Source organism: Glycine max, chromosome 3 (genome assembly GCF_000004515.6).
Source record: "Glycine max cultivar Williams 82 chromosome 3, Glycine_max_v4.0, whole genome shotgun sequence".
In the NCBI taxonomy this organism is placed as follows: Eukaryota; Viridiplantae; Streptophyta; class Magnoliopsida; order Fabales; family Fabaceae; genus Glycine; species Glycine max.
Window position 1 is genome coordinate 7,422,573 of NC_016090.4, and position 27,656 is coordinate 7,450,228.

General features: G+C 34.6%; 3 protein-coding genes across 3 annotated transcripts; 1 reads left to right on the forward strand and 2 right to left on the reverse strand.

Moving 5' to 3' along the window:
* On the reverse strand, positions 1-25,329 carry LOC100806104 (disease resistance protein RPV1; the record flags this gene model as incomplete). Its single annotated transcript, XM_026127990.2, is given in 10 exon segments — positions 1-738; positions 1,819-2,063; positions 2,066-2,311; positions 2,314-2,638; positions 4,799-5,074; positions 5,328-5,749; positions 5,816-5,946; positions 11,541-12,026; positions 17,119-17,226; positions 25,190-25,329. Coding segments are annotated over 10 exon segments (3,105 nt in total), but the record flags the coding sequence as incomplete, so codon positions are not given.
* On the forward strand, positions 6,525-7,971 carry LOC121174647 (uncharacterized). The gene is made up of 2 exons (XM_041014360.1): positions 6,525-7,587; positions 7,703-7,971. The coding sequence occupies exons 1-2, from the start codon at positions 6,647-6,649 to the stop codon at positions 7,722-7,724; spliced, it is 963 nt and encodes a 320-aa protein (XP_040870294.1). The 5' UTR covers positions 6,525-6,646; the 3' UTR covers positions 7,725-7,971.
* On the reverse strand, positions 25,133-27,617 carry LOC106794257 (TMV resistance protein N). Its single transcript, XM_041014361.1, has 5 exons — positions 26,761-27,617; positions 26,563-26,667; positions 26,394-26,474; positions 25,978-26,085; positions 25,133-25,507 (listed from the first exon to the last, which is right to left on the reverse strand). The coding sequence occupies exons 1-5, from the start codon at positions 27,306-27,308 to the stop codon at positions 25,399-25,401; spliced, it is 951 nt and encodes a 316-aa protein (XP_040870295.1). The 5' UTR covers positions 27,309-27,617; the 3' UTR covers positions 25,133-25,398.
* Between the last annotated feature and the right edge of the window lie 39 nt (positions 27,618-27,656).

Here is a 27,656-nt window from a genome sequence, read left to right on the forward strand (position 1 = left end):
TTTCACCATCTTTTAACCTTGATTTTTCTTATTTTCTGAGTTTGCATTACAAAAGTATTCACATGATAAGAACTTATTCAATAAGCGCTTAATCAAGCCTTTTTTTGAAACACACCTTAAGTCATCTATGGATTCCACTTCAGGAGAGAACGGCCTGACAACACATGCATTTTCATCACTGCTGGAAACAATTGCATTCTTACTTGATGCATGATAATGCTCCATTATGTCATTTGTTGGCTTATATATGGATTCTACTTGAAGAGAGATGGTCCCAACAACACATTCATTTTCATCACCACTAGAATCCATTACATTCTTATTTGGCGCATGTGAATGCTCTATTTTTTCATTCATTGGTTCATATATGAGATAAATTGTTGTCTTGCAAACAGTTAATTTGCTCCAGAAGACAACAACAATTTGCACTTTGTTTCCAGGCTCTATTTTTGATAGTACCCCCTGCCACTCCTCATCTTCAAAGGAGACTAATGCATTTCTCTTATAAAGTTGAATGATGGCCTTTGTGTGATTTATCACCAACAAATTTTTCAAACCATCTGAAGTTATATTTTCCGGGGAAGAATAATGGACATGGCACATCATTTTCTTCAAGTTACGCCCTTTCACTTGAGGGATTTCAAAAGTCACGGATGAACCTTCGGTGTTGAAGGTTAACCAATCTGGATAGCTATCACCGGGGAGCAAACAACCACCACCATCACTAGTAGCCATATTCTGTAAAAATGAAGATATATGCTCAAAAGTTTATCAATCAATGTATTAGTACCACCATATAATTAATTCAACAATTTAAGATATAACAAGATAATAACTCATTTTCTCGTCATTTAAAATTATGATCTTGATTACCCAAAAACTACTCAGAACAATCATAAGTATGAAAAGTAAATTGTTAAAAATTAATTTAAAGTTATGCATAAATATATTTGCTTGGATAATTTAAACAAAATCCATTGGTCCAAGTAAGAGTTCCATACCCGTAACAAAATAAACATAAAGTGAATAAAAAATAGTTCTACATCAACCGAAAAAACAATGAAAAGTGAGAGAATATTTTCAATTTAATATTGAATTTTATATCGTGACAATAATAAATTGTACCTCGCATTAAAGTATATATATTTTTATAAATTACCTAGCATTAAATTAATTATGCACTTTGAATATGATAGCAGTTATTGATGAAATAAAGTGGATACAAAAATAGATGTTACTAGTACCTCACATAAAAGTATATATATTTTTTAAATCACCTCGCATTAAAATATGCACTTTGAGTATGATAGCAGTTAATGATGAAATAAAGTACATATAAAAATGATGTTACTAGTACTACAGTTAACTAATGTAAAATTCAGATTTATGTTGGATTTCGTGCTCTTACCACAATGAAAGATTGACTAACACATGATTAGAAGATAGTTTTAATTACTAAATACTCGTATCGTAACTTTCTTTCTTAATTGGGTATTACTAACAAAGTGTTCCTTTCAGCAAGACTTTATTTTTTAATTTGTCCTTTCAGGTATAACTAATTCCTAAACACAATTACAAAAGTAATTAAAGCTAAGACAACTACTAATAACAAAATATATGATGACTAGCTATGTCAAAAAAATCTATGTTGGTGTATGATCATTTTAAAATGACATGTTTATATATATATATATATATATATATATACCAACAACGTATAATAGTATACACTTCTACATATAATTGATATATTAAAAATAGTTCTATTGACAAAAGATAAGGAAATTAGATACATAAGAGAGAAATTAAGGGTAAAACCTGTAAAATTCTCTGTTTCAGAATATTGGTGACTTGAGAACTCGTTCCCATTTGAATTAAAAGTGATCTCCTGAAATTTTTTGATCCTAAGTTGTGTACTTGATTGTTGCATTCAATTAATGTTAAAACATTCATATTGTGCATTTGCAATGTGGCTGCAGTTGATTCCAATTCTTCAAAATTTGTGGCATATAAAGCATCCAAAATATTTGCAGCATCTAGAGAAAGTTGAAGTTCTGAGCCACGTCTATACAAAGACTTTGAAGCAGTGGAAGGTCCTTAGAAATATATGATAGAAGATTGGAGCTACTATTTGGCACGTCTAAAGAAACAAGAGATGACACATCTACAAATGTTTGAATGCGAGACGAGAGACTATTTGTTGGTGACATCCAAGACCAAATGATTGAAGGAAACACATCACGTGAGAATCCTTCATAGCCGCACAAAGAGATATATCCAATCCTTTTTGATCTAACTATTGAAAATGGCACTTTGTTATTGCAGTTTTATCCGCAATAAGGGTTGTCAAAGACTCCATTTGTTCCAAATCCTCTTCTAAATTGTCAATCTTTAAACATCCTGAAAGAATGAGTGCTTTAAGAGATTTCAACTTATAGATACTTCTTGGAAGCTTACGAAGGCTAATACAATTTTGAAAATTTATTAGAAGAACTTTATTGAGATGTCCAATGGTATAGGAAATCTCGGACAACCTTGGACAATCTACGAGTAATAGCTTTTCAAGATTAGGCAAATTTGAAAAGTCTGGAGTCTGAGTTAAATAATGAGAATGACTGAGATTAAGAATTTTCAACTTCTCCATTACCAACAAGAAAAAAATAAGCATACAATAGAGAAAATTAAAGTTATACTTTGTTAACTCACTCATTAAAAAAATAGAAGTGTGTACATCACTCAATTCCACGAGTACTTACTAACACACATCTTTATTTTTTAATATAAATACATTAGCGCTCACCATTATGTATTTTAAGATATTCTTTAATTATAGTTTGCTAATACACTCATACTAAAAAAACAAAAGTGTGTGCATTAACAAGATCTAAACCAATATATATATATATATATATATATATATATATATATATATATATATATATATATATATATATATAATTTCTTTGAAAACATGAGAATAATTAATAACAATCATTATATTATAATTAAAACTAATAAATGGTTGAGATTAAAGTATTTTAAAATTAAAATTAAAATATAATATAACCATTAAATCTTTAAAAAATTCATCAAACAAATCGCGTCCTAAAGTATCTTAATTATCATTAACAATAATTGAAATATCATAGGATGTGATTTGTTTGATAATTCTGGTAAAAATTTAACGATTATATCATATTTTAATTTTAATTTTTACATATTTTAATCTCAATTCTCTATTATTTTTAATCACATTTTAATAATTATTATTAATTATTCTTACGTAAGAAATTATTCTAAGAGGAGTTGTGCTCTCTCTCTATATAAGTTGTTTATGAGCATTGTATGGCTTCTTTGATCAATTAGTAAAAATTGCATGACCTTTGTTTTTATTATATTTAATTATTTGAAGAGGAGGTCATAAGCTCCGTCTCTTATGTTTTTTTTAAAAAATTATAATGTAAGTTCATGATAAACATGAAAATCTATTTGATTAGATAATAGATAATCTTAAAAAAATTGAATTTTAAATTACATAGAGTGTAAAACTTTTAATTTAATGTATCAAGATTTTACTCTTATATAATGAAATAAGACTTTATTGTTGTTATAGCAACGTTTCATACATACAATCATTATCAAGAATTTTGAGTTTTTATATAATGTGGCAATGCAATTTTTTTATATTGCTTATGCATGTTGAGGATATCACTACAAGAGAAAAATATTCGTAAACTTTAGCATTGGAATTAAAGTTCTGATGCATCATTAAATGGTGGTATCACAAGTAAAGAACAAAATAGCCATAAAATTTAACACCAACACTACAATGCCTACACTATCTATTGTAACATAGCATTGACTTAATTCAGGTCAAATAATCGCTATAGATTGCATATAAATTTATTTGTGTCAGCTATGCCAACACAAAAATGGGGATGCTTCAAGGTTTAGATTTGTGCTTGCATGGTCTAACCTACACTAGTAGCAACAATTAAGTCAACACTAAAATTAACATAATCTAATTTGACACTAATAAATGTCGTCTAGTAAATACCACAAAAACAAATAGACTCATAATAGTGTATATTATAAGTCAACTTAGTTGACACTATTTAGTGTTTGCTCAAGCACAATTTTTTTTTACTAAATGTTCATTTAGCCTCAATTTTTGTGGTTTAGCATCATTTTTTTTTTTTTTGCTAAATGTTCATTTAGATATTTTAGGATATAAATGTTCGCATCTTGATCATTTCCTTTTTCAGGCTTACTGGGTTTACCGTATAAAAGGGAGGCTAAAGCTTGTATTAGAATACGAATATATAAACGTTTATTTTATTTAGACTTATTTAATTAGATCTTTACTTATTTAAAATATTCAATTAGGTCTTTTTATTTTTAAAATTTTCAATCAAATCCTTTATTTTTTTTAAAATGTCTCAATGTGATTCTTTTCAAAGAATTTGCAACTTAACGTTGTGGTCAGTCTCAATTGGACAAAAAAAAATCACATTCAGACATTTAAAAAAAGAGACTTGATTGAAACTTTCAGAAATAAAATGACCTAATTAAATATTCTAAATAAATAAAAGGAGCATATTTGATAATTAAATCTTTTATTTAAACTTAAACTTTTACAGAAAGTACTAGCAATATAAGAGAGACTGAGAAAAACATAGATGAAATTTGTCTAAAAGTACTATATAGTGAAATAGTATTAATATTTGAGACAATTTAAATTACATGGATAAAGAAGAAGGAAAGAAATACTCATGAATTGCAAAAATTAAATTAATACCTGGGCTTCTTTCCACAAAAGATTAACATTGCTGTTTTCTAGCTCAATGGAAACTAGACTTCCTTGATAAAGGTTTGTTGGTATGCATGCTAAAGGAAATCCATGCCAACAAAGCCATCTAAGATCTTTGGAAAGATACGTGAAATCTCCTACCAGTTGTACACCAGCAAATTGAAGCAACCTGAGTTTTTTCATCTCCTTAAAAGCTTTAGTGCTCAAACATTTTGTATTATTTCTTGGTAACTTCAAAGCCAGTCCCTCAATAGCTTTTGTTCCCTATGATAGACAAAACGAAAGGGTAAAACATGCGTAGCTAAAAAGATATATGGTAGTTAAAACTCTTGTGAGAAAACCCATCATTTGTTTTAGGAGCTAAGAAGCAATAACCAATTCACAACCAAACCAATTTTCAAAATTCTTGTGACAATCAGTCGCACAAATGAATATTAAGAACTGACTCATAAATGTGTTAGTTGTATCCATTAGCTTTGGATATTTTAAATAAAAAAATAATAGATGGAAGTCTTACAGTTTCTTTTGATAATACATCAAGCGCATCTTCATGAAACCATAACCTACTACGCTCCTCAAGCTCCATTGGTGTTTTTGAACGAATGATTTCTCTTCCCATGTCTCGCAGCAAATCATGCATTCCAAGCTTGTTCTTATAATCTACAGTTACAAGGCTTCTTTCTACCAAGACACGTATTCCATTTTCTGCACAAAGCCCACAACCATTTAATATATGTATAACATCATTCCGGTCCATTCCTATAAAGAAACAAGCTATATCAAGGAATATTCCTTTCTCTGTATCATCAGTTAAACCATCATAGCTTATTTTTAATTTCTCTTGTACTTCATCATTAGGAATTTTCTTAAGTTTCTCCAATACATTCTTCCACTCTGTTACCTCCATATCAAACAAATAGGACCCAAGGACTTCAAGAGCTAGTGGCAATCCCGCAGAATAAGCAACTACATTTCTAGAAAGTTCAATAAAATCTTCTCTTGGACTTGCTTGCTTAAATGCATGCCAACTAAAAAGCTCAATAGATTCGTCTTCATCCATTCCTTTCATTCTGAACACTTTGTCAACTCTTCTCCCTCTAATTATATGCATATCTCTAGTTGTGATGATTATTCTGTTGGTAAATATTTGTGTTTTAATTTAAAATTTATAAATATATATTAATTCTATTTTATAAAATAATATTTATTTTAGATTCTCTTAAGATTTTGTTTTAATGAGTCAAACTAGTTTGTTATATTTGTTGTGACAACTGTAGGTTGGTTTTCCAACGGTCATATTTTGTTGTTACAAAATGCCTATATATATCTCTTTCCTCTTTTCTAGAAATGACAGACGGAGAGCTCTGGTTTCTTTCTGCCAAAAATTTATCTCTTTCTTTTCTTATACAAAACTTAATTTTTGTGAGAGCAAGAGCATTGGTGTTCATAAGGTTCGGGGATCCTTTCGCTGCACACGATCGGAACCAACGGGTTGTCGTATCTTGGGAGAGGAGCGCAATCAAATTTTCTTACCCGTGCAGTGGGGGCGTTTTCTCTCTAAGGATAGCGTTTACGCGCTTCAACCCAAGCTATATCTTTCTTCCCTTAATTTTTTTTTCTTGTGCTTATTGTATGTTATAATGCATTATTCATGTGCTGTCAATTAAATTTAATTTGCTACTGCTATTTTGTTATTTAATTCAAGACTGTGCATCTTCTTCATATTTATTTTCTTTCATTTTTTATTTTATTTTCCAACAGTCTTAGAGAGAAAAATTTTATTTTTTCACTTTCTTCTTGCATAGTCTTTTTGCAGTAGCATCCTATTTTATCAAAATGTCCGCCATGGATATGATTAAGTCCCTTTCCAGTAAGCCTGAAAAATTTACGGGTGAAAATTTTTTCTGTTGGCAACAACAAATGAAATTCTGGCTTACTGAATTGGATTTATACTCTATGATTTCTAAAAGAGAAATAAAAACTTCAACTTCCTCTACTGATATAGTTCAAACTGATGCAACCATTAAGCATGATGTTTCTGATAAAGATATTTTATGTCATGGACGCATTTTAAGTGCTTTGGCTGATAACATATATAAGATTTTTTGCCATACCAAAACTTCTGTTGAGTTATGGGAAGCACTTGAATTGAAATATGGATCTGCTGAAAAAGGTTTAAGTCGTTACTCTTGTGAAAAAATGATTGAGTTTCAAATGATTGATGGAAAATCTATTTCAGATCAGATCCATGAATTTGAAAACATTGTTTATGACATGAAATTGAAAGGAATCGTTTTCCCTGACATTATGCTTGTGGCTTTCATGATATCAAAATTGCCTCCTTCGTGGACTGATTTTGCTCGAAGCTTGAAACATAAACATGAAAGTTTTACCTTTGATGATTTGCTTGTCTGTCTCCGCATTGAGGATAAACATCGTTCATCTCAAAAACACTTGCAAAAATCTGATTCTCACTCTAAGGCCTATCTTGTTGAGAGCTCTAGCAAACCTTTCTCTAAGTCCTTCAAAAGGCATGGGTTTAACAAAAATAAATTTGGTAGAAAGCCTTCATTTTCTAAAAATAAGAACAATGCTTTTAATAACAACAATAAGCCTAAGGATAAAAATTCGGGGAATGAAATTTTTTGCTTTGTTTGTGGGCGAGCTAATCATTTGGCTAAGAATTGTTTTCAACGTCATCGCCAGCCCACGTCTTTCCCTAAACCGCAGGCTAATGTTGTTACCACCAGTGCTGCCTCTGATTCCCCATCTGACAGGTACCATGTCACTAGCCCTGAATTAAATTGTGTTTTTAACTCAAATGATTGGTTTATAGACTCCGGGGCTAATGTTCATGTGTGTGCTGATAAAAAATTATTTTCTCTATATCAGGAATCAAGCACACGTACTGTGAGCATGGGGAATGGGAGTATGACACATGTGTTAGGAGAAGGTCAAGTGAAGCTAGAGCTATCTTCGGGAAACTTTATTGTTTTAGATGGTGTCTATCATATTTCTGATATTAGGAAAAATTTAATAAGTACTTCTTTGTTAGTCCAACAAGGGTACAAGGTTGTCTTTGAATCCAATAGAGTTGTTATTACGAGACATGGTAATTTTATTGGTAAAGGCTACATTTGTGATGGTTTGTTTAAGTTAAATCTTATGTCTCTTTCTATTAATAAAATATCCAATATTTCTTCTTTTGTTGCAAATGTTGAATGTTCTAATATGTGGCATGCTAGACTTGGACATGTGAATTTGAATTCTATCAAAAGAATGATGTCTCTTAATCTTATTCCTAAGGCTTCCATTGATTTTACAAAAATGTGAAACATGTATTCAAGCAAAACAACCTAGAAAGAGTTTTACTACATGTATTGAAAAAGAAACTAACTTGCTTGAATTGGTTCATAGTGATGTATGTGATAGTAATGATGTGTTAACACGTGGTGGTAAGAAATATTTTATTACTTTTATTGATGATTTCTCCAAATATTGTTATGTGTATTTAGTTAATCACAAAAGTGAATTGTTTGATAAGTTCAAAGTATATAAAACAGAAGTAGAAAATCAATTAGAAAGAAAAATTAAAATTTTACGTTCCGATAGAGGTGGAGAATACACATCTTTAGACATGAGTAATTTTTGTGAAATGCATGGTATTATTCATGAAGTGACACCTTCGTATGCTCCTCAATCTAATGGTATTGCGGAAAGAAAGAATCGTACATTGCTTGATATGGTGAATGCTATGCTTGTAAGTTCTGGTTTACCAAGTAATATGTGGGGTGAAGCTTTGTATTCTGCATGTCATATTCTTAATAGAGTGCCTTATAAAAATTTTGAAAAAACCCCTTATGAGCTATGGAGAAAAAGAGAACCAAACCTGAAATATCTTAAAGTATGGGGGTGTCTAGCAAAGGTAAACATTCCCATTAATAAGAAAAGGAAAATTAGACCAAAAAATGTTGATTGTGTTTTTGTTGGATACTCTATGCATAGTACTACTTATAGATTTTTGGTAGTTAATTCAGAAGTGTCTGAAATTTCTAATGGTACTATTATGGAATCTAGAGATGCTACTTTCTTTGAAAATATTTTTCCTTTGAAAAATAAATTGTCTAAATCTGTTTGTGATACTTCTTGTTCTAATTTGTCTACTTGTAGTAATACTAATAAGGACATTGTGTTTGAACCTAGGAGGAGTAAAAGATCTAAAAAAGTTAAGGATTTTGGTTCTGAATTTTGCTCTTTTTTGCTTGAAGATGATCCTAAAACTTATGGTGAGGCCATGAGGTCTATTGATGCACCTTTTTGGAAAGAAGCTATTATTGATGAAATGAGTTCTCTTAAAAATAATAAAACTTGGTTTCTTACTGATCTTCCCCCTGGTTGTAAAAGTATAGGTTGTAAGTGGGTTTTTCGAAAGAAATTAAGAACTGATGGATCTATAGAAAAATTTAAGGCAAGGCTTGTTGTGATTGGGTGTAAACAAATAGAAGGTGTAGATTTCTTTGATACATATTCTCCTGTTTCTAAAGTTACTACCATTAGGGTCTTAATTGCACTTGCTTGTGTTTTTAATTTAGAAATTCATCAAATGGATGTAAAAACTGCCTTTTTAAATGGTGAATTAGAAGAAGAAATTTATATGAGCCAACCTGAAGGCTTTGTAGAACAGGGGAAGGAAAAGAAAGTTTGCAAACTTGTTAAATCTTTATATGGTTTGAAATAAGCTCCAAAACAATGGCACGAAAAATTTGATCAAGTTGTTCTTTCATATGGTTTTCAAATCAATAATACTGATAAATGTGTGTATGTGAAACAATTTGATGATAATGGATGTGTCATTTTATGTTTGTATGTGGATGACATATTGATATTTGGTAGTAATATGCAATTCATAAATGATGTGAAGTCTTTCTTATCTAGAAATTTTGATATGAAGGACCTTGGTCCTGTAGATGTGATTTTGGGTATTAAGCTTATAAAGAAAAATGATGGCATGATTTTAACCCAATCACACTATGTTGAAAAGTTGTTGAAGAAGTTTAATTATTTTGATGTGAAACCTGTTTCTACTCCTTATGACTCATCCATCAAGATAAAGAAAAATTTGGATAAAGGAATTTCTTCACATAAATATTCTCAAATTATCGGTTCTTTGTTGCATTTGACAAACTTCTCTAGGCCTGACATTGCATATGCAGTTGGTAGATTAGGAAGGTATACTAATAATCCTAATCATTCTCATTGGATTGCATTAGAAAGAGTTTTTAGATACTTAAAAGGAACCATCAATTATGGCATTCATTATACATGTTTTCCTGCAGTAATTGAGGGGTTTAGTGATGCAAATTGGATTTCTGATTTTGATGAAACAAAATCAACAAGTACTTGAGTCGTCGAGGGGAATGGGATTAAAGCTCATTATTTAGTTACAACAATGGACACCCGTCTCCGTGTGATTGGTGATCCCATGAATGGAGTTCAACGGGTAACAACGAAATTGTTTGTTGACTAAAGTACACCAAAATGAAATTTGACGGAGCTGTTCCGTTTCTCATTCCTATGACGAGGTGTATTATAAATTGTGGCAATATTAAGGTTGAGGTATTTATATATGTGTATTTTTGGTAAAAACAAAAAAAAACAAAATATCTCTTAATGAATCCGATGACAATTATTGTAGGGGTGAGGGTCACAACTCACTCTTTGAGGATTCACCTAGTGAGTGTGGTGGTAGGGCCGCCACTGTGAGATATGGGCTAATCTCTAAAGGACACTCACAAAACAAGATACAAGCGCAAGGCCGTATAACGCGCTACCACTTATTAGAACCTAATTGAACGTCAATATTGTAGGGGTTGTGTACTAAAGTCCGGTTAAAGAATATGTAGTTCAAGACAATCAAGTCACTACATTTTTCTCGGATGGAAATTCATAAACACTAGGTATAAGGCTCAAACCCGGAAAGTTCCTTATACCGAAATACAATATCACATGCTCTTACTCTTATGTTTTTATACAAATTATCTTTTAGAAAATATATTTTAAAATTTTAAATTATGTGGGGGAATATTGGTAAATATTTGTGTTTTAATTTAAAATTTATAAATATATATTAATTCTATTTTATAAAATAATATTTATTTTAGATTCTCTTAAGATTTTGTTTTAATGAGTCAAACTAGTTTGTTATATTTGTTGTGACAACTGTAGGTTGGTTTTCCAACGGTCATATTTCTAACGGTCATATTTTGTTGTTACAAAATGCCTATATATATCTCTTTCCTCTTTTCTAGAAATGACAGACGGAGAGCTCTGGTTTCTTTCTGCCAAAAATTTATCTCTTTCTTTTCCTATACAAAACTTAATTTTTGTGAGAGCAAGAGCATTGGTGTTCATAAGGTTCGGGGATCCTTTCGCTGCACACGATCGGAACCAACGGGTTGTCGTATCTTGGGAGAGGAGCGCAATCAAATTTTCTTACCCGTGCAGTGGGGGCGTTTTCTCTCTAAGGATAGCGTTTACGCGCTTCAACCCAGGCTATATCTTTCTTTCCTTAATTTTTTTTTCTTGTGCTTATTGTATGTTATAATGCATTATTCATGTGCTGTCAATTAAATTTAATTTGCTACTGCTATTTTGTTATTTAATTCAAGACTGTGCATCTTCTTCATATTTATTTTCTTTCATTTTTTATTTTATTTTCCAACATATTCTACTCCCTGGACCAAACCATTCACGACTTCCACACAAAACATTCAATTGATGCAATTTATTTACATCATCAAGTATAAGAAGTACCCTTTTTTGGCGAAGTCGTTTTTTTAACGTAACTTTTCCTGATTCAACATTACGTATCTTTGTGTTTGTTTCTTTTGTGATATCAAATAGAAGTTGTTCTTGTAGATGTACTTGACCAGCATCTTCCCCCCAAACTTTCCTAATTTGTTCGAGGAAGCTTTTTCCCTCAAAATTGCGGCCAATCTTGTTGTAAATGGCTTTTGCAATGGTCGTTTTACCAATGCCTCCCATCCCCCACATCCCGAGTAGTAGAACATCATTTGATTGTTTTTGGTCTAATAGTTCAATCATTTCCTGGACTCGTGGTTCTACGCCGACTGGATATTCAGCAACACTCATCTCTGTCTTGTCTAACAAACGCTTAACGTTTTTAACAATAGTTTGGATAGCCTCACTTTCATTCCTATAATAAAAAACATAATAAAAACTAATAAAAGGTGTGCCCTCACATGCATCAAAATTTAAGAGAAATTTGAGTAAAAATTTATAATTGTACAAACGTCTGTTCTCCATTAGGTTCATCCATTGCATGGTACTTACTAACATTTCTGTAATAGTTCTTAGAGTGTGTCTTATTCTAATTTTATTTTTTGGTTTTGAAAACTTTTTTGTTGAACATTTGTCAATACCTATTACTTAGAATGGGAAAAAATAAGTTACCGGAGGAAGAAGATGAAGCAACAAAAATAAGAAATGCTTAAATATAATTTTAGTCTACATGTAATTTTGGTCTTCCTATATTAAAATAAAGACATTTGGTCTCTTATTTTAGAAAAAATCCACAATTTTTGTATATCTTTGAATTTTGCCTACATTTATTTCATTCACTTTAACTAATTAAAACATTTTTATGGTACCATAAAGGAAGACGTTAGGCCCAGGGTTTCATTGAGGATTTCTTAAAATAGATGAATATCTTTATTTTAAAATAGATAGACCAAAATTACATATTCAAACAAATAGGTGGACCAAAATTGTATTTAAACCAAGAATACGAGTCATTAACTAAAGAGAAAAATCATAAATTGTTCACTTTCAATTTTAAAAACTAAAACCAAGATTATTTTTTAAAATATCCCAAATTACTTTTATCAAACATTTTGTTTTGTTATTTAAAAACAAAAAATAAATATGTACAATAAACAAACAAGCTCTTGTTGTTGTACTACTTTAAACAATGTTTGCTTGATGATTTCCTAAAAATACAGTTAACCGTCATTATTGATATCTAATTAATTATAAATATTAGTTAATTTGAAATTTATGTTTATAGTGTTTTAATCTCCCTTTGAAGGCTTTGCTAGAGTTTCTCTAGTTGTGAGCAGTAAGGTTTTTCTCAAATCTCAAGACAACTGTTCTTGTCTTTTCTCAGGTCTGCCTACTTGAATTTCAAAAAATGAAGAATATGAAAGATGTTGATTTCGAGGAGGAGGGGGGATAGTCAAAATACCTGAAGTGGGAGAAAGGAGTAAAGATGAGGGTTTTTGGTTGGTGGGAAAGATTCATACGAAAGAATCTTCCAATGTGATGAAGGAGTTCAAAACTACAATTGCCCAAGCATTGAAGACGAACAAGGGGGTGGAGATAAGGAATTTGGAGAGAAACCTTTTAGCGTTCAGGTTTCTATCAGTAAACGATAAAGAGGCAGTGATAAAGGGTTGCCCACGGAATTTTGATAGAAGATTGATTGTGCTGAATGATCTGATGCGTAATCAGAACCCTAACAAAGTAGACCTATCATGAACTCAACTCTGGGTGCCTGTCTATGAAATCCCATTAGGGTTCTGTACTAAAGAAATAGAAGAAACTATTCGAAACACTTTGGGATCCTTTATCAAATGGGATCAGTTGGAGGAATATCGAGTGGGAAAGTCCATGAGGGTTAGGATTTTGATGGATATTACTAAGCCACTCCGAAGAGGAATGATGATGAAAATAGGAGTTAAGGAGGCAAGGGAGATTATTTTCAAATATGAAAGGCTTGGTAATGTTTGCTACATGTGCGGATGTCTGGATCCTCTTCTGAAGGAATGTGAGGATGATGAAGACGTTGATATCGATAACCTTTCGTACGAACCATGGCTGAGGGCGTCTCCTGTACATCAAAACGAGGCCGCAGGAGTCTGATATGAAGAAATATTTGGGAAGGTAAAACGTGTTATTGTGTTTGAAAATGAGGTAAAGAAGGGGGGCTATAGTGGAGAAGGATGCAAAAGCGATGGAGGAAAGTGGGTCTGCACGTAAGAAGAAGGAGGCATAAATGTGGCAGATGTAACTAGAATTTTGAGCCAGTGTCATCTATCATTAGGAGAGGAGGACCAACATTGTCTAGGGGCACCAAACCCGAGGCATGCAAGGAGGATGTAGAAGAGACATATCGTGAAAAGCATGAAGTGGAAAAGGATGAAGAAGGTCATAGCAAAGAGAGAAGCAGTGGACATGCCACAACTGCTGTTATCTGAACCACCACAAAAAAAAAAAAAAAAACAAAGTGGAAAAAGATGGCTCGTGAAGGGGAGACTGTTGTTACCTCTGGATCGCATCCAACAGAGAAGAGACACATTGATGATAGGTTGATGAAGAGGGGGGCAAGGAGGGACCAAGGGTCTATTACAAACAATCAAAAAAGGAAATGGTGGGCGCTGCTGACCAGCCCCGCCAAGAATCTTGAGGACCTTAAGCTGGAACTGCCATTGGCTTGGGAACCTATGTGCAGTGAGAGCTCTTCGTAAGCTCTTATCCATTGAAGTTCCCACCATAGCTTTCTTGATGGAAACAAGGAAAAAAACTGCAGAATACATTTTTTAAAGGGTATGACAAGGATGGAAAATTTCCATGGTGTTGATTGTGAGGAATTGCGGATCTAGAGGTTTGGCCATCATGTGGTAGGAGGGTACTGAAGTAGAGTTAAAATGCTGGTCCCCTAATCATATCACAGTTAGGGTCAATGGCCAGGACAATTCAGAAGCTTATACAACCACGTTTTTGTATGGATTCCCAGAACAAAACAAGAAGCATCAAATGTGGGATATTATGAAGATTTAGAAACCTCATGATGATAGCCCTTCGATGTGAGTGGGGGATATGAACCAAATCGTTCATGTTGATGAGAAGAAGGGGGAAATGCTCCAAATATTCAAAGTATTCAACAATTTCAAGATATGGTGGATTATTGTGGTTTGGTGGAGCTGCAAGTGGAGGGCCAATGCTTTATGTGGACAAACCAGAGATAGGGGGATGATTTAATAGAAGAAAAGCTTGATAGGATTTTGGTTAACCGTTCTAGGCATGATAACTAGAGGGATAGTTGGGCATCGTCGGTAGTACGCTTCATCTCAAACCTTAATCCTATTATTCTGCATGCATCAAAATTGAAATTTGATATAGGTTTGAAGCATTTTGGCTTGATGATGTGGAGGAAGGTGAGGAGGTAATAAATGGGATCTAGAGAAGAAGGGGCGATGTTACACAAAATATTACCCAGCTAGGGGCGAATTTAGATGAGTGTGGGTCACAAAGGTTTGGAAATTTGTCTCAAAAAATCAAAAGGCTTCGAAAGAAACTGTATAAGATTCAACGCAGCCCCTGGGTCAGTTTCTTAACAAACACAAAAGTTGAGATTGAAGGTGAGTTGGAGGAGCTTTTAAGGCTTGAGGAGGTCCTTTGGAAGCAGAGGTTGAAGGTGGAGTGGTTGATGTATGTGGATAGGAACACAACTTTCTTTCATAGAAAAACATCCCACCGAAAGCAAGTCAATACCATAAAGAAGATTCAGGATGGTGATGGAAATGTGTATAGGAATGTAGAGGACATTAGTGAGGTATTAACAAAGTATTTCTCTGATCTTTTTACCTCATCTCCGCCTCATGACATGACAGAAATTGCAAGCCTTGTGGAGGGGAGAAATTATGGAGAGATGTGATCCTTTTTGGATGTGGAGTTTTCAAGAGAGCAGATTTATGAAGCCTTAGAGTAGATGCACCCCACCAAAGCTCCTGGGGAAGATGGCAATCCAGCTTTATTCTATCAGAAGTTTTGGCATATATTATTAGAGAGGACGTCACAAACATGGCCCCGAATATTTTGAATGGTGACCGACCAAGCCCTTCTGTGATAAATAAGACTCTTATTGTCTAGATTCAAAAGGTAAAAAATCCCTCTCATGCCAGTGAGTTTAGACCTATTAGCCTTTGTAATGTTGTGTTTAAGATTCTTACAAAAACTATTGCTAACAGACTAAAGTGTATTCTTCCCCATATTATTGATGAATCTTAGAATGATTAATGATAACACAACAATAGCTTTTGATTTTTTGTAGAGCCATGGTGGAGGAGACAAGAAGGCTAGTGAATATTTTGATGTCCTATGAAATAGCCTCAGGCCGGAGAATATGGCTGTGAGGGTGTCAAGAGAATATGGTTTGCATCAAATGTGGGGGTATACCTAAGCTCTGCCATTTCAAATTTCGAGGCTTGGATGAGTGAAATTATAGCTTTAAGCAACCCAGACTTCACAGCAAGGGTCTTAGAATTGATTTGGGTACTGTGGAAGAGAAGAACCCTCTGGGTTTTCTCATAGAAGGAATTGCAGCAGACAAGTTATAACGGTCTCGTTGGCATAACATAAAAAATAGATGCATAGCAGGCAACAAAACCAGAACATCAGTTGGAATCCTCCCACAGGAAATCAGACCAAGGTAAATTTTGATGCATCTATAAGATTAGGAGTTGGTACAGGTTTGGGAGCTGTGTTCAGGGACAATGCTGGTAACAATTTGGCTTCAGCTTGCCTCTTTATTCTATATTGCTACGATCCTCTTATTGAAGAAGTGATAACATTCAGGTGGGATATTAAGACGCTGGGGCACATGTGTTTTTCAAACACTACATTTGAGACTAATAGTTAACTTCTGCAAATGGCATGGAAGAATCATAGAAGACAAGATTTGTCTTACCAGGCAGAAATTCTAAAGGATTGTGAAGCTCTTACGAACAGAAGGAGAAATCGGCCTTTAGTTTCACAAAGAGGAAAGGAAATTTAGTGGCTGATAAATTAGCTATGTTAGCTTTTAATTTTCTTGAAATGTACTGGCTCGAGGACGCTCCTCACCAGATTTTGGCTCTTTTAGAATCAGATGTTATTGCCTTTGGCAACCTTGCTTCAGTTCAATAATAGAAAATATTTATTTAACCTAATTTTTTTTTTGTTTTATAAACACTAAATTGCCATAATTATTCTTACTCTGCTAATCTGTCATGTATATTAACTCTTTTTCCATCTTTTAAATATTTCCCTTTCTATAAAATGCTTTAAACATGACATCTGAATAATAAAAGTAACGAGGAAAAAAAATTAGAAATGACGGTTGATTAATTTGGTTAATAGCCAATTTAAAATTTGTACAATTACGGTACTATCGTACATAAACATTTGAAGTATTAAAAAATGTTGAGTGTTAGATGAAGAAAAGTGAGAAGGCAGAAGTGTTTCATCACCTGGGTTTTAGGACTACAATCCTTGAGATACTAGCAGCCTCACGAAGTGCCTCTGCCCAACCTTTCACGAGGATGTTTATCTCTTCAGTAGCAATCTTCACTTTTCCCCTTCATACATGTTATGAATTTCATAGATATTATTTTTTAAGAGACAACTAAAACGATTAAAGGATAACAAATGGATAATTCATACAAATTTGCTTTATACAGTGTACTATCTAAATCGTCTATAGCAGGTTATAACAAACAAATAAATCCGTTGAACCGGTAACCAACTAATATATGTGTAATATCCCCCCTTGTGCTGTGGGTTGGAAAATAGCAATCAATCCCAGCTTGAAAACTGTTGGTAGTTTATTAGATGATAGTTAATAGTTTTAGACAATTGTTTTAGAAAGAAGGCTATGTCATTGATTTCTTGGATGATCAATTACAACATATAAATTGCCTATTTATAGATTCAAGTCACCAACCTCTCAATGGTGGTGAATGTTTCTATATTTCTTTAGGTCTTTCTAGAGTTTTTATGATAGACTAGTATCATGATAGTTCTAGATTCTTCTATCTTATATATACACTTATAGTTCTAGATTGTTCTACTATATTCATACACATTATAGTTCTAGATTGTTCTACCATATTCATACATACTATAGATTTAGGATATTCTACTATTTTCATACATATTATATTTAAGAATATTCTAGAAATTTGTAGCAATTTCAACACTCCTTCTTGATGCAAATTTCTGTGACTCCGAGCGTAGCTCGTAATTCTTCAAATCTTGGTCTCGGCCACGCCTTGGTGAATATGTCTGCAATTTGATCTTCTGTTCTACAGTAGTCAAGTTTGATCTCTTTAGTTGCTTCAGCTTCTCTAATAAAGTGATACTTGATTGTTATGTGTTTTGTTCTGCTGTGATGAATTGGATTCTTCGCCATTGCAATTACTGATTTGTTGTCGTAGTTGATTTTAGTAGGCTCATCTTGTTTTTCTCCCATGTCTTCAAGTATCCTATGAAGCCATATAGCTTGACTCGTTGCTTCAGCAGCTGCCACGTACTCTGCTTCTACTGTTGATTGTGCTACTGTAGCTTGCTTCTTCGATGCCCAAGAGAACATTCCCGATCCTAGTGAGAAAGCATAGCCAGAAGTACTCTTCATGTCATCTGCCGAACCTATCCAATCACTATTGGTGTAGCCAAGTAATTCTGAATTGGTTTCGGTAGTATACCATATACCGAACTCTTTTGCTCCTTGTAGATACCTCAAAATTCTTTTTCTTGCTCCAAAGTGTATTTGACTTGGGCTTTGCATGAATCTTGATAGAAGACTTGTAGCATACATTATGTTAGGCCGTGTAGCTGTCAAATGTAGGAGGCTTCCAATTAGACTTCGGTATTTGGATGCATCAGCTTCTGGTGCTCCATCATTCTTCTGTAGTTTCTCATTTGTTATGAGTGGAGTAGCAACAGGTTTGCAATCATACATCTTGAATTTCTTAAGTAAGCCTTCTGTGTATTTCTTTTGCGAGATGAATATCCCTTCATTTCTTTGACTTACCTCTATGCTGAGGAAGTAACTCATCAAACCAAGGTTAGTCATCTCAAAGGTCTTCATCATGTCTTCTTTAAACTCCATCATCATCTTAGTATTGTTTCCCGTGTAGATAAGATTATCTACATATAGAGAGAGTAAGAGAGTGTTCTGACCTTGAGACTTCATGTAAAGTGTAGGCTCACTCTTGCTCCTCCTAAATCCTCGATCCATGAAATATTGATTGATTCTGCTATACCATGCTCGAGGTTCTTGCTTCAAACCGTAGAGTGCTTTTCTTAGTCTTAACATTTTGCTTTCTTTTCCTTCAGACACGAATCCTTGTGGCTGCTCCACATAGATCTCTTCTTCAAGTACGCCATTAAGGAAGGCGAATTTGACATCTAGTTGATGGATACTCCATCCTTTTTGTGACACAAGAGCTATTAGAGCTCTTATGGTATCAAGACGAGCTACTGGTGCAAATGTCTCAATGTAGTCAATTCCGGGTTGCTGTGAGTAACCCTTAGCTACTAGCCTTGCCTTGTGTTTCTGTATGGTGCCATCAGGGTTGAGCTTTGTCTTATAGACCCACTTAACCCCAATGATATCTTTTCCATGGAGACAATTTACTAATTCCCATGTGTTGTTTTTCTCGATCATCTGTATCTCTTCTTCCATTGCCTTGACCCATACTTCTTGCTTTGACGCTTCTTCAAAGCTTCCAGGTTCAAGTATGGCCAAGTTACAGGTTTCATATATGTCCACCCAAGATCTTACTCATCTTGGAGTAGACTCTGGTGATGATAGTTCTTGATCTTGTTGTTGTGGTGGAGGTGAAGGTGGTTCACCTAGGTCTTCTTCCTCAGCTTCTTCTTGAGGTAGTTGAGCGGGTATAAGAACATTTTTCTCCACTTTTTCTTCATCCCAATTCCAAGAAGCGTACTCATCAACTTCAACATCTCGACTGATGACGAGTTTCTTAGTTTGCAAGTTGTAGACACGGTAGCCCTTAGAGATATTTCTATACCTAAGGAAGATCCTCGTATAGTCTTGTCTTCAAGCTTGTGCCTCTTCATGTCTAGAATATGAATGTAGCATATAGATCCAAAGACCCTTAGGTGCTTTTCTGATGGCTTCTTCCCGTTCTAAGCTTCAATTGGAGTCTTGTCTTTTACAGACTTAGTTGGACATCTGTTGAGTATGTAAATAGTAGTGTAGATTGCTTCAGCCCAGAATGTGTTAGGTAGTCCCTTCTCCTTGAGCATCGATCTAGTCATTTCCATAACTGTGTGATTCTTTCTCTCGGACACTCTATTTTGTTGAGGAGAATATGCGACTGTAAGTTGTCGCTCAATGCCTTCATCCTCACAAAATCTTTCAAACTCACGAGAGGTGTACTCTTTGTCGCGATCACTTCTTAGTACTTTTATCCGTTTTCCACTTTGATTTTCAGCAAGGGCCTTGAACTTTTTGAATACTCCAAAGACTTCTGATTTTTCTTTTAGAAAATATACCCATGTCATTCTAGAGAAGTCATCAATGAAGAGTATGAAGTACCTGTTGTTCTCATGTGATGGCGTCCTCATTGGTCCACAGACGTCCGTATGTATCAGCTCCAATAGATCTTTTGCTCTCCATGCTCTGCTTGTTGAGAAAGGAAATCGGTGTTGCTAACCAAGGAGACATCCTTCACACACTTCATTGTTCTCATTTATGCTTGGAAGATCTCTCATCATGTTCTTCTCATGTAACAACTTCAAGGCATGTGTGTTGAAGTGGCCAAATCTTCGATGCCATAGCCATGAATCATCAACTTGTACCTTCATGGCAATGTTTGTTGCATATTTTAAATTTAGAGGGAAGCTTCTATTGCTCTTATTCATCTTTACTTGGGCTATCTCAGACCTTTTATTTTTGTTGTCTAAGATTTTGCATACACCTCCTTCAAAGTGAAGTGTGTAGCCTCTCTCCATCATTTGGCCAATGCTTAGAAGATTTTCTTTTAGGCTGGGAACTAGTAAGACATCATAGATGAGTCGTGTACCTTTATTTGTCTCCACCATGACAGTGCCTTTGCCTTTTGATTCAACCACATTTCCATTTCCCAGTCGAACTTTGACTTTGACAGACTCATCAATGCTTTTGAAAATAGTCTCATCCTTGGCCATGTGATTGCTACATCCACTATCCAAGTACCAGCTTCCTCCCTTTTCTTTTATTGAGTCTTGAGTGGCATAGAACATACATTGTTCTTGATCATGCTCCTCTGCGATATTAGCTTGATGCCTATTTTTGTTGCGACAATTTTTCTCTGCGTGCCCGAACTTTTTGCAATGGTTGCATTGTAGCATATTACGGAACCAACAATTTTTCTCTGTGTGGCCTTGCCTTTTGCATATATTGCATGAAGGATTTTTATCTGTTTTGTTCTTAAGGAAATTCCTAGAACCTTCTCTTCTTCTGGAAGTTTCTCCATAATTTTTCTTTCCTTCATTTTCTTTGTTTTGGGGCTGAAATTTAAACTTTGATTGGAAGACATTTTCAAGTGTATCTTCTTTATACCTATACAATCTTTGCTCATATGCTTCAAGAAAGCCCACAAGTTCTGTCTCTGATAGAGTGGACAGATCTTTGGTTTCCTCAATCGTTGTCACGATTGGGTCAAACTTTTGGGGCATAGTAATTAGAATTTTCTCAACAATTTTCTTGTCAAGAATATCTTCCCCAAAAGCTCTCATTTGATTAACTATTTCTGTAACTTTAGAATAGTAATCTTTAACTGTCTCAGACTCCTTCATCTTCAATAGTTCAAAATCTCTTCTTAGAGATTGAAGTTTAACGGCGCGTACCTTAACACTTCCTTGAAACTCCTCCTGCCATGTGTTCCACGCTTCTTTGACAGTCTTAGCTCCTATAATTCTTGGAAAAATTGGATCAGTCACCGCTTGTTGCAAGGTGAACAACGCCTTTGAATTTTTCTGTTTATTTTTCTTCAACTCTTTTTCTTGAGATGCATTAAGAGCTGGAGTATCCGGGGGAACAGTGAAGCCTTCTTCTACTATGGCCCATAAATCTTGAGATGAAAAATATGTTTCCATTTTAACACGCCAAAAATCATAATTTTCACCATTGAAGATAGGGACAGAAATAGTTGACGATTGAGTAGTGTTATCCTTAACTTAGAAAAAATATTATTGGAGTGGGCTAATAGTACAAAGGAAATTTTTGAAGTAGTTGGGAGGATTTTGGAATGGCAGGTAGGTAATATAACTACGCCCAATGTATGACCGAACGTAGCTCTGATACCACTGTTGGTAGTTTATTAAATGATAGTTGATAGTTGATAGTTTTAGAGAAATGTTTTAGAAAGAAGGCTATGTCATTGATTTCTTGGATGATCAATTACAACATACCAATTGCCTATTTATAGGCTCAAGTCACCAACCTCTCAATGGTGGTGAATGCTTCTACATTTCTTTAGGTCTTTCTAGAGTTTTCATGATAGTTCTAGATTCTTCTATCTTATACATACACTTATAGTTCTAGATTGTTCTACCATATTCATACATACTATAGTTCTAGGATATTTTACTATTTTCATACATATTATATTTAAGAATATTCTAGAAATTTGTAGCAATTTCAACAAAAACAAATTTCAGAAAATGCTTGGGATGTAAACTTTTGGTGAAGAGGTCTTCAGTTTGGTCAGTGGTGTATAAGGGTAGCAGTGGCATTAATCCAACCATACATTTTTCACGGATAACATGAAAACAATCTCGAGATGCTTGGTCCTCTCTTGACAAATGGGTTTGGTTGCGATGTGCAAAGCACTTTGATTATTGCATCAGATCACCAACTATTTGGAAAAAGTGATGGAGGGATCTTGAAGAAGAAAAAGCAACAATTGCATCTCACAAGTAGCTAAGCTAAGGCTCAATATTCTACCTCAGATGAGGACTTTGCCACTGTTGGCTGCTTCTTGGATTTCCAACAAACCAATGACCCAGTCTCCCAAAAAGAAACAATAGCCAATCATAGAATGATTAGTATCGAGACATCCACCCCAATCTGTGTCACTAAAAACAGGGAGTTGTATTATAGATGACACGGGAAATTAAGAAAAGTCCTTTCACTGGGATTCCTTTTCAAATACCCAAAGTACGCGTTGGGCTTATTGATAATGACTCACTGTTGGGAGGGCTGAAAATTGACTAAGTTGTTGGTCAACATGGGATATATCTGGGCGTGTGAAAGTCAGGTATAGGAGCGACATCTTGGCGAAGTCTCAAAGGTAGGTTCAGAAGGGGTGCTTGCAGGTTTGGAACTGAGAACACCAGCACCAAGAAAGAACTTAAGAATGCCCAAATTGATTATCTAAAATCTGCTTGAATGAAGTTATCATATCCATAGAATTTCCAACAATGACTATGTCATCTACATACACGAGTAGTAAGGGAATCAACTGTGTGATGGATAAAAAAGGAGTGATCAACTATAGAATGTTGAAACCCAAGTAGGAGAAGCAAGAAATTCAACTTCTCATACCATTTGCGGCTAGCTAGTTTAAGTCCATAGAGTTACTTAACAAGCTTGCAAACCTTATTCTTTCCTGACAGTTGAGGCACTTGCACATACACATCTTCCTTCAAATTCCCATGGAGAAATGCATTATTGACATCCAATTGGTGAATAAACCAATTGTTGATAGATGCCAAAGCCAAAAGTTTGAACTGGATTATGGTTAACTTTGCCATTAGAGAGAAAGTATTAAAGTAATCACACCCTTAATTTGGTTGTAATTAACCTTTGGCCACCAACTGAGCCTTGAACCTAGCTCTCAATAGATCCATCCGTTTTCCTCTTAATTTTGTACACTCATTGGTGGCCAATGGGCATAACATTGGCAGGGACGAATCCAAGAATGCATTAAAGGGGGCAGGGGTTCGATTTTTTTTTTACATAACTATTTAACATCTAATAAATAATTATTTGATAAATAAAAGGTTTAAATATGTTTTTGGTCCCTGATAAATACCCGTTTTTTGTGTTTGGTCCTTAATAAATTTTTCCTTCGAATCAATTCCTTAATATTTGAAAATTTTTGTCTAAAGTCCCTACCATTAGTCTGAAATCATTATCTGCCTACGTGGTCGCTAACCGACCACGCAAGCATGCCATGCATGGTGTCATGTGTGATTTTTGTCTGACTAGGATTACACGTGAAAAAAAATAAAAAATGACATCATTTTGCATGTTAAAAAATTTTCTTTTTTTTCTTTCTTTTCCCAATCTGCTACCCCTTTCTCTGTTGAGCCTAAACCCCAATATGCTCCTACTCATTGCCACCCTTTTGGTCCTCTTCACCTTCACAAGTGATTCTGCCGTCACAATAGCCACCAGCCACAAAAACTTTCACTATGACACAACCACCACCGCAATAGTATGCAAATGCCCTAAACCCCAACAACTTCCAATATCAACCAGAGCGACAATCTACAAATATTTCATTCGAAATGCTTGCTTCTAATTCACAACTTTCATTTGCCTAAATCTCAACCATCTATCAAAAATTTTCAAAATCAATAAATCCCGTATGTCTCAAATGGATGTTCAATTCCAATGACCATTCACTAAATTGCAACAAGCAATGAAAAAATTGGGTAAATAATTTGTCAATGGGAATAAAATTCAGAAACTCAACCCAACAAGGTGGAGGGTGGAGGTAGCGCTACAGTTCACAGATCTAGTTTATCGTGGTCGCACGCATGCCCTGAGGTTATAGGGTGGATCACACACGTATTCAGGTGAGGGATAGAGAGAGACACAGGGTGTTGGGAGCAGAGTTTGTGCACAGCACAGAGGTATTGGTTGGGTTCTGCAAGTCTAGATAGAGAGTACATGGCACATATTTGGTCTCGGATCCTGATTCAGTATCAGAATCTTTCTCGCAAGTTCGTCCTAGCATCAAAGATCATAATCCAGGAAAGTAGAAACTGTTGTTGCATCTTTCCCATGTTTCGTAAATCGGATCACACCGATCAGGTTTTCCGATGCTTCCATCAACAAATTTCTTTGTAATCAACGCTTACTGAATCACTTGAGCCCACTTGTGGTGATTCGTACCAGTCAATGGAGAAGAAACTATTGATGCTGCGGGATTTTCATTTGGATTGGCATAGAAAAGGCTCATAGGATCTTGTACAAGATTCAGAGTAGAAGGGGGATTATTCACATTCAAATTGTTGCAAAGAGGCATTTTCAAAGACTATGCACCACAGAGTTCCAAAAAGGAGCTCTGACAGGGATAGTGTGATACCATGAAACGGTCCAAGAATAAGAAATGGCTAATTCTTTTATTGATCAACACAACAAAGTGGATAGAATTGCTTTGTATAATAGGTTTATAGGTTATAACAAACAAATAAACCCATGAACCAGTAACAAACTAATATATGTGTAATAATGATGTCTGGTAAAAATACTGAGAAAGCGCAAAGTGTTTCAATTAAGTTGGATTTAGGACTACAAACCTCAAGATGGCAGCAGCCTCATGAAGTGCTTCCGTCCAATGAATTACAAGGACCTCAAAATCTTTTATGATCACCTCTTCAACACTTGATACATGTACCTCAAAATCTTTTCTGATCCCCTCTTCAACACTTGATACATGCTATGAATTTCATAAACGTGATTTCTAGAGACAAAGTTCAGTAAGAAATGAAAGCAGAAAGTTTGTAAATTACAAGGAATTTAAGACTACACCCCCTGATATGCCATAAAGCTCCCAATGTGCCTCCCTCCAATGCTTCACGAGGAGGTTTATCTCCTGGGCAAGCTTTGTTTCCCCTCTTCATACATGATATGAATTTCATAAATGTTATTTTTAGAAACAACGTTCAGTAAAAATCTAAAGGCTTATATATGTTTTTGATCTCTAATAAATACCAAATTTTTGTCTTTGCTCCCTACTAAATTTTTACTTAACATTGAGCCCCTAATAAAACGACACTTTTATTTTTTGTTCTTGATATTTTGTTTTAATCCTTAATAAATTAGCAAATTGTGTTTGCTCCCTAATAAATTAGCGAATTTTGTTTTCATCCCGACTAATAACAAATAGAAAAAATTTCTCAAAAACCAAATACAAAATTCACTAATTTACCAGGGACTTAAAACTAAGTGCCAAGAACCAAAAATAAAATAGTTATTTTATTAACCATCTTAATTTCTCTACTTGATACATGTTATGAATTTCATAAAAGTTAGTATTTTGGAGACCATTCAGTAAAAATCTTAAAGCAGGAAGTGTCTCAACTACCTGGAATATAAGTTTGCACCATCTGAGAAACTAACATCCTCACACAGTGTTTCCCTCCAATGCTTCACAAGTAGATCTATTAACTTTTCATCAATCAACATTCCACTCCTTCATACATGTTATGAATTTCATAAACGTTATTTTTAGGTATGATTTAATTACTTATTTTATCCTTATAGATGCAAAAACTTTACATTTTAGTCTCTATACTTAAAATCATCCCATTTTAGTCCTTACACATGTAATTTTTAATCCTTTGGCAATGACTAAAATGGATTAAAAATGGTATGTACCAACACTAGAATGTGATGTTTTTAAGTATAAAAGCTAAAAGGTAATGTTTTTATAACTATACATACTAAATGAGAATTAAATCTTGAGACAATGTTCAGTAAAAAATATTTGAGTCTAAATACCGCGGGAAGCGAGCGGCAACACGAAGTCCGTCCTTCCAATGCCCCACAAAGTAGTCTATTAGATTAGCAATGTCCATTTTTCTACGTCATACATGTCACGAATTTCATAAATGTTATTTTCAGAGACAATGTTCAATAAAAATCTGAAAGCATAAAGTGTCTCAATTACCCCAATTCTGAGACTGAACCCCCCAAGATGCCAGCAGCCTCACGAAGTGCCTCCCTCCAATGCTCCACGAGGAGATCTATCTTATCACGAAGTGCCTCACGACCACTTCATACATGTACATGTTATGAATTTCATGAACTAAAATTCCAGAGACAATGTTCAGTAAAAATACGAGAAAGCTGGAAGTGTTTTTATTACTTGCAATTTCGGACAACAGAAAGCCCAGAGATGCCAGCGGCCTCAGCAAGCGTCTTCCACCATGGTAGCAGCTTTTCCTCTTTCACTTTTAAAAGTCTGTTCTCCTCAAGGTTTCGAAATGCTTTTCCAAAGTCGCCTGTTTGATGGCGTACTTTAGAGGGATATACACCATAGAACACTGGCACTACCACTTGCCCTGTTGTTCTCTGACACTCCATTATGTTCTCCAACATTTTCAAACACCATCGCGACTCTGCATAGTTTGTAGAGAAAACAACAACAGAAATTCGAGACTCTTCAATTGCTAACCGCAGCGAGGGTGAAATTTGATTTCCCCTTGGAAGTGTCTCATCATTCTTGAAAACAAAGACTCCCTCGTTGTGAAGAGCGGTATAGAGATGTGAAGTGAAAGAAGCACGCGTGTCTTCCCCTCTGAAACTCAAAAACACATCATAGTTTCTGTTGTCCTCCTGATACCGTTCACGCAGAAAGTCCATCTCCATCTCATCATCATGGAGATCGAAGTCGTAACGGGGGAAAGAAGACATGGAAGAGATGAAAGAAAATTATTGTCTAAGAAGAATGGAGCTTCAGACAAATGTTATGCGGGCATAAATAGCCATTCTAACTGGGGATGTCAACGGGACATGGTAGGGGATTTTTTTACCATATTCCCATCCTCGCCGTGCCCTGAATAAATAATCGGATGGTCGAGATTTGAGAGGGGCAACCAAGGTATTAATTTTATACATAAAAAATGGTTATAAAATATTGTGAATAGACCATATTAACCCTTTGGGTGTCGAATGCCAACCGCCAAATTCAACCGTAAACTTAGATTCATAGGTGTCTAAAAAATGAACGCAGGGACCTCATCCCACCATCATCCAGGGATT

Excerpts from the sequence above, each read along its gene's own strand:
- LOC106794257 (XM_041014361.1), bottom strand. The coding sequence starts at position 27,308 with ATGTCTTCTTTCCCCCGTTACGACTTCGATCTCCATGATGATGAGATG. Across the intron at positions 26,668-26,760 it reads TCTGTTGTCCGAAATTGCAA|TGGTCGTGAGGCACTTCGTG; the intron begins GTAATAAAAACA and ends ACATGTATGAAG. Across the intron at positions 26,475-26,562 it reads GGTTCAGTCTCAGAATTGGG|AAAAATGGACATTGCTAATC; the intron begins GTAATTGAGACA and ends TGTATGACGTAG.
- LOC121174647 (XM_041014360.1), top strand. The coding sequence starts at position 6,647 with ATGTCCGCCATGGATATGATTAAGTCCCTTTCCAGTAAGCCTGAAAAA. Across the intron at positions 7,588-7,702 it reads TCTGATTCCCCATCTGACAG|GAATCAAGCACACGTACTGT; the intron begins GTACCATGTCAC and ends TCTCTATATCAG.